The sequence below is a fragment of the Octopus bimaculoides genome, chromosome 8 (assembly GCF_046866305.1).
Source record: "Octopus bimaculoides isolate indiv1 chromosome 8, ASM4686630v1, whole genome shotgun sequence".
NCBI classification, from domain to species: domain Eukaryota; kingdom Metazoa; phylum Mollusca; class Cephalopoda; order Octopoda; family Octopodidae; genus Octopus; species Octopus bimaculoides.
In genome coordinates, this window is record NC_142935.1 from 87,202,232 (window position 1) to 87,216,812 (window position 14,581).

Below are 14,581 nucleotides of genomic sequence, written 5' to 3' on the forward strand. Positions count from 1 at the left end.
ATAACATTGTAAATCATCTTTCCAACTATATCATGCCTCAGGAGCAGAAAGTATCTCAAAGACATTTTGGGGAAGCTGCTGTTGGTATAGCAGAACCAACAATTTTTATTACAATGTGAAGATTTGGTGGTATCTTTGTCCCTCTTGTTTATCAGGTATTTAGTACATATGCATGTATGTATGTATGTATGTATGTATGTATGTATGTATGTATGTATGTATGTATGCATGCATGTATGTATGTATGTATGTATGTATGTATGTATGTATGTCATTATTCAGTTTATTTCAAGATTTCTTGCCAATAGAGAAAGAGTCGGTTTCTAACCTAGATTCAAGGCTCCATCATTGGAATTTCAACATCAACAACGGCATTTTTGTTTGTATGTATGTATGTATATATGTATGTGCAGATTTGTACATTTTATGTATGTATTCTCATACATATAGTTGCATACCTAGACATGCTCATATAGATTTAAATGATAAACTTCTGGAAAGTTTTAAAGATTTTTACAGTTCCAGTGATGGATTGGATCTGTAGTCTTCAAATTAGCTTTCTCTTTTCTGGTTTTGAGAAGCCTAATCTCTGAAGATTGGTATTTAGGCAGTGTGTTACATATCCCAAGGCCCCAATAATTACAGGTATAAACCTGAACTTGTAATCTGGATAGAGTAATTGCAAATTTCTCAATAGTTCAGCATAGGTGTTCTCTTTTTCCCTAATCCTCAGCTTCATGTTAACATCCGTTGGGCATCTAATTTCCACAACTGTGCACAGTTCCTCTTTTCTATCCCAAATCATAATATCAGGTCTGTTGTGCTTACATTTTATTGAGGTCTTCACTGGTACATTCCACCAATATTCCTTTTTATTATGAGTGGTTATGGCTTCTACCATATTGTGGGTTCTTATTTCTTTGTCCTCAGGATTATCCTTCCAACAGATTTCATTACAGAGTGTCCTAGCTACATCATGTCTCATCAGTAGATAATACCATGATGACATTTTCAGACAACTGTTTATGATGTGGGTGATATCTTCAGTGTGAACTCGACAAAGTCTGCACTTTACGCTTAAACTTTATGTCTTTACCTGCATCTCTATCCCTTTTGTGCATCAGGTACTTGGTTGATATTTCCTGTTCCTGGATTGCAAACACATATCTTTCAAAGTGGGAGGTAGTAATCCAGCTATTGGCCCATGATAAACTCTTTGATGATCAATGTAACTATCATCACAGAGCTTTCTAATAACATACCCATGCATAGTCTTCTGCTCATACAATGTCATCTTTTCATCTGATGATACATCGCAGTAGATTTGTGCAACTTCTTTGGGCATATATTCTAGGTTATCAGACAAAGAGTGTTGCTCAAGGAGCTGCCTTCCAAGTCTTAAGATGTTATCAACCTCATGTATGCAAATTTGGTCAAGGGATGCACTTTGACACTTGGTGGTTAAAAGATGTTGCCGAAGGGATATGATATGACATTCAAAGGCATTTTGGATCGATGTTAAGCCTCTTCCTCCTTGTTTTCATACGTATGTATGTACGTACGTACGTACGTATGTATGCATGTATGTATGCATGTATGTATGTATGTATGTATGTATGTATGTATGTACGTATGTATGTATGTATGTTGTCGTCTTTCACCTTTAGAATAAATTTTGAGCAGTCATCAGCTTGGTATCAAGGTTGTGATGGAAAGCATCTTGTTTGTTCATCATCCTTTGAATCTTAAAATCTTGCAGATTCTTATAGTCCTCGATATTGTGATCATTTGCAGCTTATGAATAAAGGATTTGCATTCTCTCTCCAAGAACCCAGGTTCCGCCATACTTTGCTCCAGATGGGTTGGTATTTATCCTGTTGCTCCAATAACAATAAGTATTAATCTGGGAATGTGTGTGTGTGTTTGTGTGTGTGTGTGTGTGTGTGTGTGTGTGTGTGTGTGTGTGTGTGTGTGTGTGTGTGTTAGATAGGCTTCTTTCAGTTACCATCTACCAAAGCCACTCACAAGGCTTTAGTCATCCCAGAACTGTGATAGGAAATACCTAAGTTGCCTCACAGAGGGATTGAGCTGAAACACATAGGGTTAAGAAGCAAATTTCTTAACCACCTATGCTTAATAAAATCACTGATGTTAATAATGTCCATCAATCAACTGAGTTGAATAATAATAATACTGACTATGCTAGGAATTCTGAAGTATTTTCATCTTGGTTGAGGAGTTACACAAAAATGAAAACCACAGTTTAGTTAAACACCAGTACAAACCCAATTTTTTACAAGACCAGACCATTACTGTTTTCAGAGGTTAAATTGGTAAAAGAAGGAGTAGAATATAAACTACCAAATGGATCCTTTGAATGAATCAATTACAAAGTCTGGGCTGCACCTGTTATTACCATTTGGAAACTTGTAAAGTTCAATCTGTGGCAATTTTAAAGTCACCATAACAAATATTTTGAAACTATGATGAAATATTCTATAAATTGAAGGGTGGGATCAATATTTGCATATCTGATTTAATAGATGCATATTTACAAATCAAATTTACAGAAGAATCACAAAAGAATCACTCATGACAAATATGCCTTTTGTATTTGTATGCAAATACAAATGAATGTTGTTTGGGATTTCTGATATACCTGCTTTATTTCAGTGTCTTCTTGATCAGATGCTATCTGGAATAAAGCAATTTTTGGCATATATAAACAATATAATCATCAGGACAACAGCTGAAGGACATTCAAATTATCTGGAATTGATATTAATTAGTGTCTTAACAATGGATATGCAAGTATTTTGAAAATACCTCATGGAGTGACAAATGTGCCCAGCATAGTTACAGGCTGCCCTTTGGCCAGGCACAGCCCCTATTCAGCCACCCTGCCAAGGATATGGTGAAGTCATGGGACTGTAGCATGGCAGATTGTGAAGAGGTAGTGGAAGTGTTCATCTGAGCCATTAGTGCTTCTTACATTGATGCTGAGCAGTGGAATCCTAGAAGATCAACGGCCAGGATCACCAAGCTCTATTAAGAGAGTAACTGTAATATATCCATAGAGGTAGTGTGCGTGGTTGTATAATCAGCTGATGAAAGATTAACTATGACTCAAGTTCCAAATTCAAATTCATAATAATGGAACTGGATGATGACAGAAAGTCATGGGAATCCGTGAAAGCAGTGAAAGAAATATCTTAGCAATATCATTTGTGCAACTTATAAAAGGTTTTCTGGGAAGAATACTAACGTTATTAAAAAAAACATACCCAATTCCCAAAAATGTAAATGAGCTATTAGCATTTGTTTTGAAAGTCAGATATTGCATATTCATTAAAAATATGGCAAATCTCATGTTACCTTTGTATAATTTAACCAAAAATGGAGTAGCATTTGAATGGTCAAATGATTGTCAATGAAATTTCCTTGATTTGTGTTAAGTTATTGAGGCCCCGAACTTACTCTTTACAATGAAAATTTGTCACTAATTTTGGCAGCAGACGTGTCTCCAGTTGGTGTTGGAATGATTCAATGACATCATGAAAATAGAGTAGAACATCTGTTGGTTCATGCATCAAAAACATTGAATGTTTATCAGTAGTGATACATGCAAATAGATAAAGAGAGATTATTAATCATATTTGGTTTTCATATATTCAATTAATTCCTGTATGGATGACATTTTGAATTATTCACCAATCAGAAGCCACTAATACACATACTCACATTAAATAAATAAAAATATACCATTTTAACATTTAATCCAGCCATAAATATCTCAAATAGTCTATCTATTTAATGTTCAAACTGACCAGATCCAGCCTCTCACACTTATCCTACAATATCATTCTAAAAATAAACAGTCACATCATTGAAATCTCAAAGCTATGAGATAATGAAGTAATTCAAAATAATGTGAATAAATAAGTATTATATTTGACAGATTAATCTGAATGCTAAAAGGCTAAAGTATCAATGACTGCAGTTCAGGACTATGTTATTGGCATCTTGCAAGCATACAATATGAAATAAGGATTTGAAGTAATACAATAAGGCTGATGCCTTATCAAGACTACTAATCAAACCTAGTTATGATTTTGACACAAGTCATGAAAAGTATATCTTATCTGGATTTGAAATACATCAAATAATTAAACATCTTGATGGAATACTGGTTACTACTAAAAAAGGGATAGGCAGAAAAACTAAATATTGAAGACAAAAAAAATATAAGAGAATAATGACAAAAGTGTGACACAGTACATTAACTAAAAGCATATACATTATACACAATACATTAACAAAGAACATCATGGAAATTTTCAAGATTTACCATGATGGAAATTGTCTATAGATTTTCATGGAAATTGTATGAGAATAATTATTCCTAAAACATTACAAAATAGAATTTTGACCTAACAGTATGTGGCCAGTATGACTTGCATTAAATATGAAACATTGTAGCATGTTTTAAAATGTGGAACACAGTCACCTGGGGCTTGAATAAAACAAAAGATACAGCAACTGACCAAAAATATAGAGGTTAGCATAGATTGGATATGACAATCATGTCCAGCATATCAGTCAATTATTAATGGACCTGTGATAGTGGTGGTGCTAGTGGTGGGGGTAGCAATTGTGGTGGGTGTCACTGTCATTATCCAGTCTTTCGGCTTTGTTGCCATTTTGTAGAATGTGATCCAAAGGAGATTTGGTTGTTATTTTCTAGTAGGTGGGGGTGGAGAGGCAAGCTGTGCAGATGTTTCCTCATTGGCTCATTCGCTGTCTTAGAAGAAGATTGATTGTCAGAAAATCTGAGTGGTCAATCACCTGCAAGGTAAATGATAATCTGTGTCTGTTAACGTTGTCTCTTTCCTTCTCGAGACTGTAAAGATAAACTGCCATAACAGGCACAATATGTTTATTAACACAGCCTAAATAAATAAACAAATGCAGACATCTTCAGTCAATAACCTTAACTGTTGTAAGTCAGAGGTAGAGGAGAAGGAGGAGAGTCAACTCTTATTACTCTACCTTGTTTTAGTTTCCATTCCCTCCTTTTTCTTTCTCTCTCAGTACTGTACAGTTTGTTGAACCATACAATACACTTGTTACCTCTTTCTCTGTCATTATCTCTCACACTCTCACCCCTCTACTTTCAACCACCTACCTCCTCCCTTTGCATCATAGATCTCCAAACACCAGAGATCTTTGTTAGATCTCTCTCCTCTTCTTTCTCTATTTGCAGTACAGTGATTGTCAGCTGTCTCTTACTCGCTGTCTTGCTGTCCATTGCATGCATACTGTCACTGAAGAGCGTAGCATACAGTCTTCTGTATTGTTGGCACTCCGTCACTTACGACGTTGAGGGTTCCAGTTGATCCGATCAACGGAACAGCCTGCTCGTGAAATTAACGTGCAAGTGGCTGAGCTCTCCACAGACACGTGTACCCTTATCGTAGTTCTTGGAGATATTCAGCGTGACACAGTGTGACAAGGCTGGCCCTTTGAATTACAGGCACAACAGAAACAGGAAGTAAGAGTGAGAGAAAGTTGTGGTGAAAGAGTACAGCAGGGTTCGCTACCATCCCCTGCTGGAGCCTCGTGGAGCTTTAGGTATTTTCGCTCAATAAACACTCACAATGCCCGGTCTGGGAATCGAAACCGCGATCCTATGACCGCGAGTCCGCTGCCCTAACCACTGGGCCATTGCGCCTCCACAGTCTTCTGTATATGCTGGGGTTAACTTCAGACAGTGTCATGGTAAGATTCATACTACAATAGTGACTCTCTAATGACATGAATTGCTCACATTTACCTGGTAAAAGATATGAATAATGAGTCATTAGCCAGAGCTAGTCTATGAGGGAAATGGCTACCAATAAAAACTAACTTAAACCAAATCAACCTGTCCAATCTACACTGGCATGGTAAGTAGATGGCAGTGGTGGCAGTGGTGGCAGTAGTGGTGGTGGTGGTGGTGGTGGTGGTGGTAAATATGCTGATGATTGTCATCATCATGATCATAATCATGATCATCATCATCATCATCATCATCATCATCATCATCATCATCATCATTATGAATGGTTGATTGGCAGAGTTGTTGGAGAGTCAGATAAAATTACTGGCAATATTTCTTTGATCCTCTGAGTTTAAATATTACCAAGGGGAGCTTTGCTTTTCACTCCTCCAGGGTCCATGAAATAAGGTGCCAGTCAAGTCCTGGGATTCTTGGTATCAACTGACTCTTTCCCTAAAAAAATTAATGACTTTGTGCCTTATTAGAAACAATTATTATTATTAGTATGCATGCATGACAGAGTGTAAGCATCTTGTGTAAAAAGTTGAGCATAAGAGGCATCAGGTGTGGTGTGTAAGAGAGACGACTGTGCTGGTATAGTCATGTGATATGTATGGACAAGGATAACTATGTGAAGAAGTGTCGCACTCTAACGGCTTATATCACTAGCAAGGAAATAAATTCCCTGCCACCTCCAGCAATGAGACCCTTAGATCACATGATTTTGATTATGGTTTTATCAATGATGGACACTTAACTACTAGAGATAGCAGTGCCACAACAGGCACTGGTGTCACAGTTAGCCAGTGAGCTTGTTAAAAACACGGAACAAGAATTTTTAAATGATAGATTTTTGAAACAGAACAAGTAAAACTTATGAGCAATTTGAAGGGTTGTCTTAGTGATACAAAAAGCAACAACAACAATAATGGTTTCAAATTTTGGCACAAGGCCAGTAATTTTGGGGGAAGGGCTAAATCATTTAAATCGACCCCAGTGATCGACTGGTGCTTATTTTATCAACTCTGAAAGGAATAAAGGCAAAGTTGACCTCAGTGGAATTTGAACCCAGAACATAATGACAGACAAAATCTCACTAATTATTCTGCCCAGTATGCTAATGATTTTGCCAGCTCACCACCTTAATAATCATCATCATTATTTAATGTCTGTTTATATATACATTGTTGTTGTTCCTTCTCGAGTCATGCCTGGCTCATAAAGGCTGGTTTCTTGGTCTCATTGGCATATAGCTTCCCCACCTGGACAGGACACTAGTCCATCACTGGTGAGCTGCTAGATGCAGGAGGAAAAAGTGAGAGGAAATTGTGGTGAAAGAGTCAGCAGAAGCTTGTCATTACCTTCTGCCGGAGCTGCATGGAACTTAGATGTTTCACTCATAAACACACACATCACCCGATGTGAGATTTGAACCCACGATCCCTCGACCACAAGTCTGCTACTCTAGACCATGTGCCTCCACATATATACATTAGTAGGGTGTTATGTAGACGTACATATATATATATATATATATATATATATATATATATATATATATATATATATATATATATATATATATATATATATATATATATATATATATATATACACACACACATATATATATACAGGGGTTGGACAAAATAATGGAAATACCATAAAATTTCAAACAAATTTATTTTAATATGGGGTAGGACCACCTTTGGCAGTAATTAAAGCTTGAATTCTATGAGGTATGGACTCATACAAGGTTTAAATTGTTTCCAAAGGAATTTTTGTCCATTCATCAGCTAAAACAGTCTCCAGTTCTTGTAGTGATGATGGTGGAGGATATCAACTCCTTACTTGTTTTTCTAAAATGTACCACAAATGTTCAATAATATTGAGATCTGGGGACTGTGGTGGCCAGATAAGATATTCAACTGCACTAGAATGTTCCTCGTGCCATTCAGTCACACATTTAGCCGTATGAGTTGGTGCATTATCATCCTGAAAGATTGTGTTTCCCTATGGAAACAGTTCTGCAACCATAGGATGAATTTGATCAGATAAAATGCTTACATTCTGCCACGACGGGAAACCATTGGGCTCACGGATTTCCAAGATATAGCCCCCCCAGTTCATCATAGATCCTCCTCCATGTTTAACAGTTGGAAGAAGGCAGTCTGGGTCAAATGCTTCTTTGGGCTGTCTCCACATGTATACTTGGCCAGTGGTCAGATATAAGATAAAGGATGACTCATCTGAGTAAATAACATTCTTCCACTACTCTAGGGACCAAATCTGTAAGTTTTTACTCCACTCTAAATGCTTTGCAACATTTATTTTTGAAAGTAGTGGTTTTCTGATTGCAGCCGTCCCCTGAAATCTGGCTTTGTGCAACTCCCAGCAAGCAGTTTTTGTGGAAACTGGGTTCTCGCAGTAGTCATTAAGCTCTGTAGTAATTTTGGGAGCTGTACTTTTGTGATCCTTTCTAACAATTCACGTAAGAGTCCGATGTTCCCTATCTGAAAGTTTGTGTTTTCTTCCAGAGTTTTGTTTCAACAAAGAGGTTTTTCCCACTTTCTCAAAGGCTGTCATTACTTTTGAGACAGTACTTCTTGATACACCAAACATTTCGGCTGTTTTTTTTTATGCTAATGCCTGCCATACGAGCACCAACAATTTGACCTCTTTGAAAGTCCGATAGATCCGTCATTTTAATGAATTTTAATTACTTTTTCCTTATGATATCTGAAAAGAAACAGCAATTTTAGCAAAACATATTAAGCAACACTAAAAATAAATCAAAAAGCATAAAAATAAACAAACTTTTGACGGGTTTTATAGATATTTCAAAATTATGATGCTATGATGCTTGGTGTTTCCATTATTTTATCCAACCCTTGTATATATATATATGTAGGTAAGTGGATATGTAAGTAAACAGGTGGATAATATCTATCCATAAGTACTTAATTAATATGGACAGTTAAGCACATACACACACATACACACACAAATGAAGACTTAAACACATGACCATATACACACTTCACACACACAAGGACACATTTGAAAACACATATCCACACATAACAGATGCACCTACATAGTCACACAAACTCATACACATAAACACACTCAAACATGCACACACAAGGAGACAGAGGTACTCACACAAATACACACACACACACACACACACACACAAACATGAACACACAAACATGAACACACAAACACATGAATATGCAGAATACATACGTACAAACATACACACACACATACATGCATACACACATACATACATACATACATACATACATACATGTGTATACACATGCACACTAACGTACACACATACACACAAACAAGCAAACAAACAAACTGAAAGAACGCAGCTCTGATAATGGACAGAGTCAACAACTATTGAAGAGGTTGCAAGTTGCAGCAGAAATTTTAGAAAAAATAAATAAGTAAATGAGTGGCAATCGAACCGTAGTGTTAAGTAATAAGGCACTAAAAGAGAATGACTCTCTCCAGACACAATAATATATATATTTATATATATATATATATGGTGGTGATGGTGGTGGTTGTGGTGGCAGCTACAGTGATGGTGGCGGCAACAGCAGTGGTGTTTGTGCTGGTGGTGGTGGTGGTGGTGGGAGCTGTGGCTGTGATATTATGCATGGCTGATCAAGTGAAGGTCCTTATCATCACACAGGCACAGACATCAATGCAAAGAGTGGGTGGGTGTTGAGGGGATGGTAATATTCAATTGTTGCTGTTGTTACTGTCATTCGGGGAAACAATAACAACATCTGTTATTACATAAGAATTGTCACGCCCTCTGAAATGTCTTTCATTTATACACCAGATATCAGCTTATAACTTTAAGTACTGGCTAAGTAGTTCATAACTTATATAAATAACTACCATCAACTGCAATTTTATCAGAGCAACTATAAGTATACATCGACTTTAGTTATCTTTATTCTTCTACGCGTTATATATATACTTATATATACACACATACATATATAGAGAATTTCCTTTCCCTTTTGTTTATCATTCCAAATGCAATTTCTAAAGGAAATGTTTAAATTTATTGCAATAATTTTGCTCTTTGGCATATTGGCTTCAGCAACAATTATTTCAAAACGTAAGTAAGCTTTTCCAACTGTCAATTTTTTTCAATTCTTTATATTTATTTTTTTTTTCTATTCCATTTTTGCATAAATTGGGATTAAATTGACTGGATCAGAATGGATTGAAACTTTTTCACAGAGATTTTTGCTTTTTTCAGTACATTGTTAACCCTTTTGAGACCTATACACCCAACACCACATCTGGGTTTATGATATAAATTTTCTATTTTAAAGTGATTTCAGTTAAAGCCTGCCTTCAAAATTTCAGGTTTATTTATGTCCCAAACACCTGCTTAATAATCCTTTACACTGTAGGCACAAGGCCTGAAACTTTGTGGGAAGGTGATAGTCAATTACATCAAACCCAGCGCTCAGCTGATATTTATTTCATCAATCCCAATAGGATGAAAAGCAAAGTCAAACTTGACAGAATTTGAACTCAAAACATAAAGATGGAAAAATGCTACAAAATACTTTGTCTTATGTGTGAACAATTCTGCCACTTTGCTGCCTATACCTGCTTAATAACAATGCAATTATTTTACTAAATTCTTTATTAATTTCAAAATTAATTGAAACAAAGGTTGGTCATTTTAACAAAAATATGGTACCAAAAGGGTTAATGCAATTGTTATTCTTGTTGTTTAACTCCAAGTTAGTTCTAATGGGTCAGGTCTTTGGTCAAAAACATTCCATGAATGACCACCCCATATTTTTTTTTATTTTTAAGCATAGTGCATCTTACACAATGTTCTTTTAAAAATGGAAAAGTATGATTTGAGGGTTATTTGGCTGTTATTTCTAGCAGACCCAGCAAAATGTAGAGGCTCCCTTGTAAGCAATTGTTATTTAGCCCTTGGTAAAACTGATCAAGCAGACCTATGATCAGCAGTATTTAACCTACAATGATTGCAACACTTGGGGGAATGTCTTAGACTCTATTATTTAATTTATCCTTCTCATTTTCAAGGCATGAATCCTGGTTGCTATTTCTAACAGCTTTTTTGATCATGTTCAGGTTCCAGCTTAATAATTATTACAGCTGATTGCCTCTTTCTAGTGATATCTTCTCAACCATGAATCACCAGAAATAAAATAATTATAAGTTATGAATGTTACCATTCATTTTTTCCCAAATACAAGTAATTCTAACAATGGCAACAGATCACATTCAGAAGATAATAATATCTATAATAATCTCCTGTAAGAGTCATTATAGTCAGTATAAAAACATACACACAAACATGAATGCATGTGTGTGTGTGTGAGCGCATAAATACATATACTTATATATGCACACACACATATATATATATATATATATATATATATATATATATATATATATATATATATATATATATATATATATATATATATGGGAGAATGTACGAAAAAAACAACAACAGACAAGGACAGGTGGTGTAAACAACAAAAGGATGTATTAGTATGACGCTCGGGAATACGGAAAGCCTTTAACGTTTCGAGCTACGCTCTTCATGTATATATATATATATATATGACAGTCTGTTAAAGTCTGTCATACCGGCCATGACGAAGGGAAATAGCCCTGAAACTCGAGTCGCCTTTATATATATATATTTATATTTATATATTTATATATTTGATCCTTTCTATTGAACACTCAATATTTCATCTACATTCAATACTTTCTTTCATGGTGCCATCCATTTTTATTTTATTTTATTTTATATTGTATATTGTATATCATATTATATATTGTATATTCCATATTCTATACCCCACATTAGTTCTGCAGGAATATAAATAAAACATAAAAAACAGACAGTGTTGGAACTCTTTTAAGCAAAATAATATATTCCTCTATACACAATCATACAAAAAAACCCACCTTTTTTGTATTTATTTTTACTCGCATATATATATATATATATATATATATATATATATATATATATATATATATATATATGTATATATATATATATATATGTATATATATATGTATATATATATATGTGTGTGTATATATATATATATATATATATATATATAAATATATATATATATATATATATATATATATATATATATATACATACATAAAATACATATTCAGTAATCCCTCAACTATCACCTTATCTACTGCAGAGTGGTGCATTTCACCAGGAGAGAATCCTTTGTAGCCATGGACTACTTCTGGCCACAATTTCTTCCAGCTGGCATTCAAAGTTTCATTCTTCATCTCCTTTATGGGCTTCTGAATATTTTGGAGACACATTGCAATGGTGTACCCATGCCAGTACTCCTTCAGCAAGAAGTTATCATATGGGTCCATAGCCTCGACCAGGTGTTGCAGGGAGTTTCACATATAGAGCGCCTTAAAAGCACAAACAATGCCTTGGTCCATGGGCTGGATCAATGATGTGATGTTCTGCAGTAAGAATTCGATTTGCATGCCCTCATACTACAAGTCAAGCGCGTGACCTCTAGCATTGTCCATTAGGAGAAGCACATTGAATTCTAGTCCTTTTTTGACAAGATAAAGCTTGACTTCGGAGATGAAGCGCTGGTGCAACCAATCAGATGTCAGTGGTTTTGTTATCCATGCCTTATGAATGTGCATCTAATGCACTGGCAGCAGGTTCTTATTTTTGTTTTTGAGGGCCCTTGGGTTTTGGAACTTATAGATAAGCCCTGGCTTTATCATAAAACCCGCAGCATTTCCACATATTAGAATTGTGATGCGATCTTTGTACGCCTTAAATTTAGGGTCTCTGGCCTCCTCCTTTGTAATGAAAGTCTGTGATGGTATCTGTTTCCTAAAGAGGCCAGTCTCATCCATATTGAAAACTTGTTTATGTGAATATCACCCTTCCTCAACGATGGTCTTGAACGTCTCATTCATGTACTCCTCAGTGACGGGTTTGTCAGCAGAGGCAGGTTCTCCATGCAGGTTCTCTTAAGGCTGAACCTCCTTTGAAATTTATCAAACCAGCCCCTGCTGGCATTAAATTCAGTTGGTTTGGTAGGAGATACCATAGATGGTCCTGGTTCAGGGTCATCTAGGTTGTCGTCATCACCATCGGTAAACTTGTACAGCTGCCTGGCCTTCTCATGGATGGTGTTAATATCCAGTGCAATGTTCTTCCCGCAGTCACTGATCCAAAGGGTTAATGCAGACTCCATCCTTACGATGGCCTTATTGCAGGAAGTTACCACCCTTTTTGCTGTCTTGATAAACGTTACTTTTGCTGTCTCCTTTATCTTTTTGTCTTTCTTGATGTAGCAAACAGTAGATTCAATGATGCAATAATGGCGGCCTACATCCTTCTCCCTTCCTTAAGCATGTCGAGGAGTCTCACCTTCTTTGTTATGGTAAGTGTCTTCCTCTGGCACTTGGGTTCACTGCCAGAAGCCTTATAAGGTGCAGAACATTTGGGTGACATTGTAGGGCTTGAAATAAATTCACAATTTTATTCACAAATGCAAAGCAGCACCACGCACCACACATTCACCTCCAGAGTTTTGTTTTCCATACAGTATGTGTGATTCTTTGTTTACTCATCTATGGTACACTACGTATTTTCTTTTAATATGTTTTAATTAATGTGTTATACAGTGCAGTACTGTACTGTATTTTTATGTATTAATTTATTGATTTTTAGGCATGAAAATGCTTATTTTACCACAAAAATAATTAAAATCTAAAAAAATATAAATACTTATTGGCTGCAGAAACATGCAATATACCAAGGAGTATAATTTACATATTTTAGCCAGAAAAATCCGCAATGTACTGAGGGTGGGATAGGTGAACTGTGGCATGGTGAGTGATTACTGTATATGTTTCTATATACAAAAACACTTGCAGACACATATAATATATTTACTCTGGGCACACATATGTGAGTGCGTGCGTATGTGTGTGTGTGTTTGTGTGTGTGTGTGTGTGTGTGTGTGTGTGTGTGTGTTTGTGTGTGTGTGTGTGTACATATATACATAATATATATACATGATATCTCATTCCATAACTGCGATCTCCAAAGAGCTCAGGGTTACAATTTTGTAAAATCATATAGAGGTTGTGCACTAGCAGACAAGGCACCACCTATGAAATACCAGTCATGGCCTGAAATGGATAGTTTGTGGTCCAGGGTACATATAGACTACACTGGACCAGTGAATGGCGGGTACTACTTGATCATCGTTGATAGCTTTACCAAATGGCCAGAAGTATGAAGGTGCAGTCAACCTATCACAAAGGCAACAATAAAGTTCCTGAATGAACTTTTTGCTCAATACGGTTTTCTGGACATCATAGCATCAGACAATGGAACACAATTTACAGGATACGAGTTCACGAAATTCTGCAAAATGTATGTAATCAAGCACATGCTGAACCCTAACCCTAACCCTAACCCTAACCCTACTACCCGAGGTCAAATGGATTAGTAGAATGATTCATAGATACTTTCAAGTGAGTGCTAAAAAAAGCAAGGAATGAGTTAAGAAGTGATGAAGCACAAACTAAATTCTTAAGGGTGTACAGAATAACATCCAATCTGAATACCAGTTCAGGCAAGTTGCCCACAGAGCTAATGTTTGCTCGAAAGATTAAATCAATTTTTGACAAATTGTT

General features: G+C 35.9%; 1 protein-coding gene across 1 annotated transcript in view; it reads left to right on the forward strand.

Annotated features, from left to right (window-relative positions):
- The first annotated feature begins 9,761 nt into the window (after window positions 1-9,761).
- LOC106872413 (pancreatic triacylglycerol lipase) overlaps window positions 9,762-14,581 on the forward strand; it is a 75,770-nt gene continuing 70,950 nt past the window's right edge. The window contains exon 1 of the mRNA XM_014919409.3: window positions 9,762-9,971. Coding sequence (XP_014774895.2) covers window positions 9,887-9,971 — 85 coding nt within the window. The 5' untranslated portion in view covers window positions 9,762-9,886. The remainder of the gene's footprint in view (window positions 9,972-14,581) is intronic.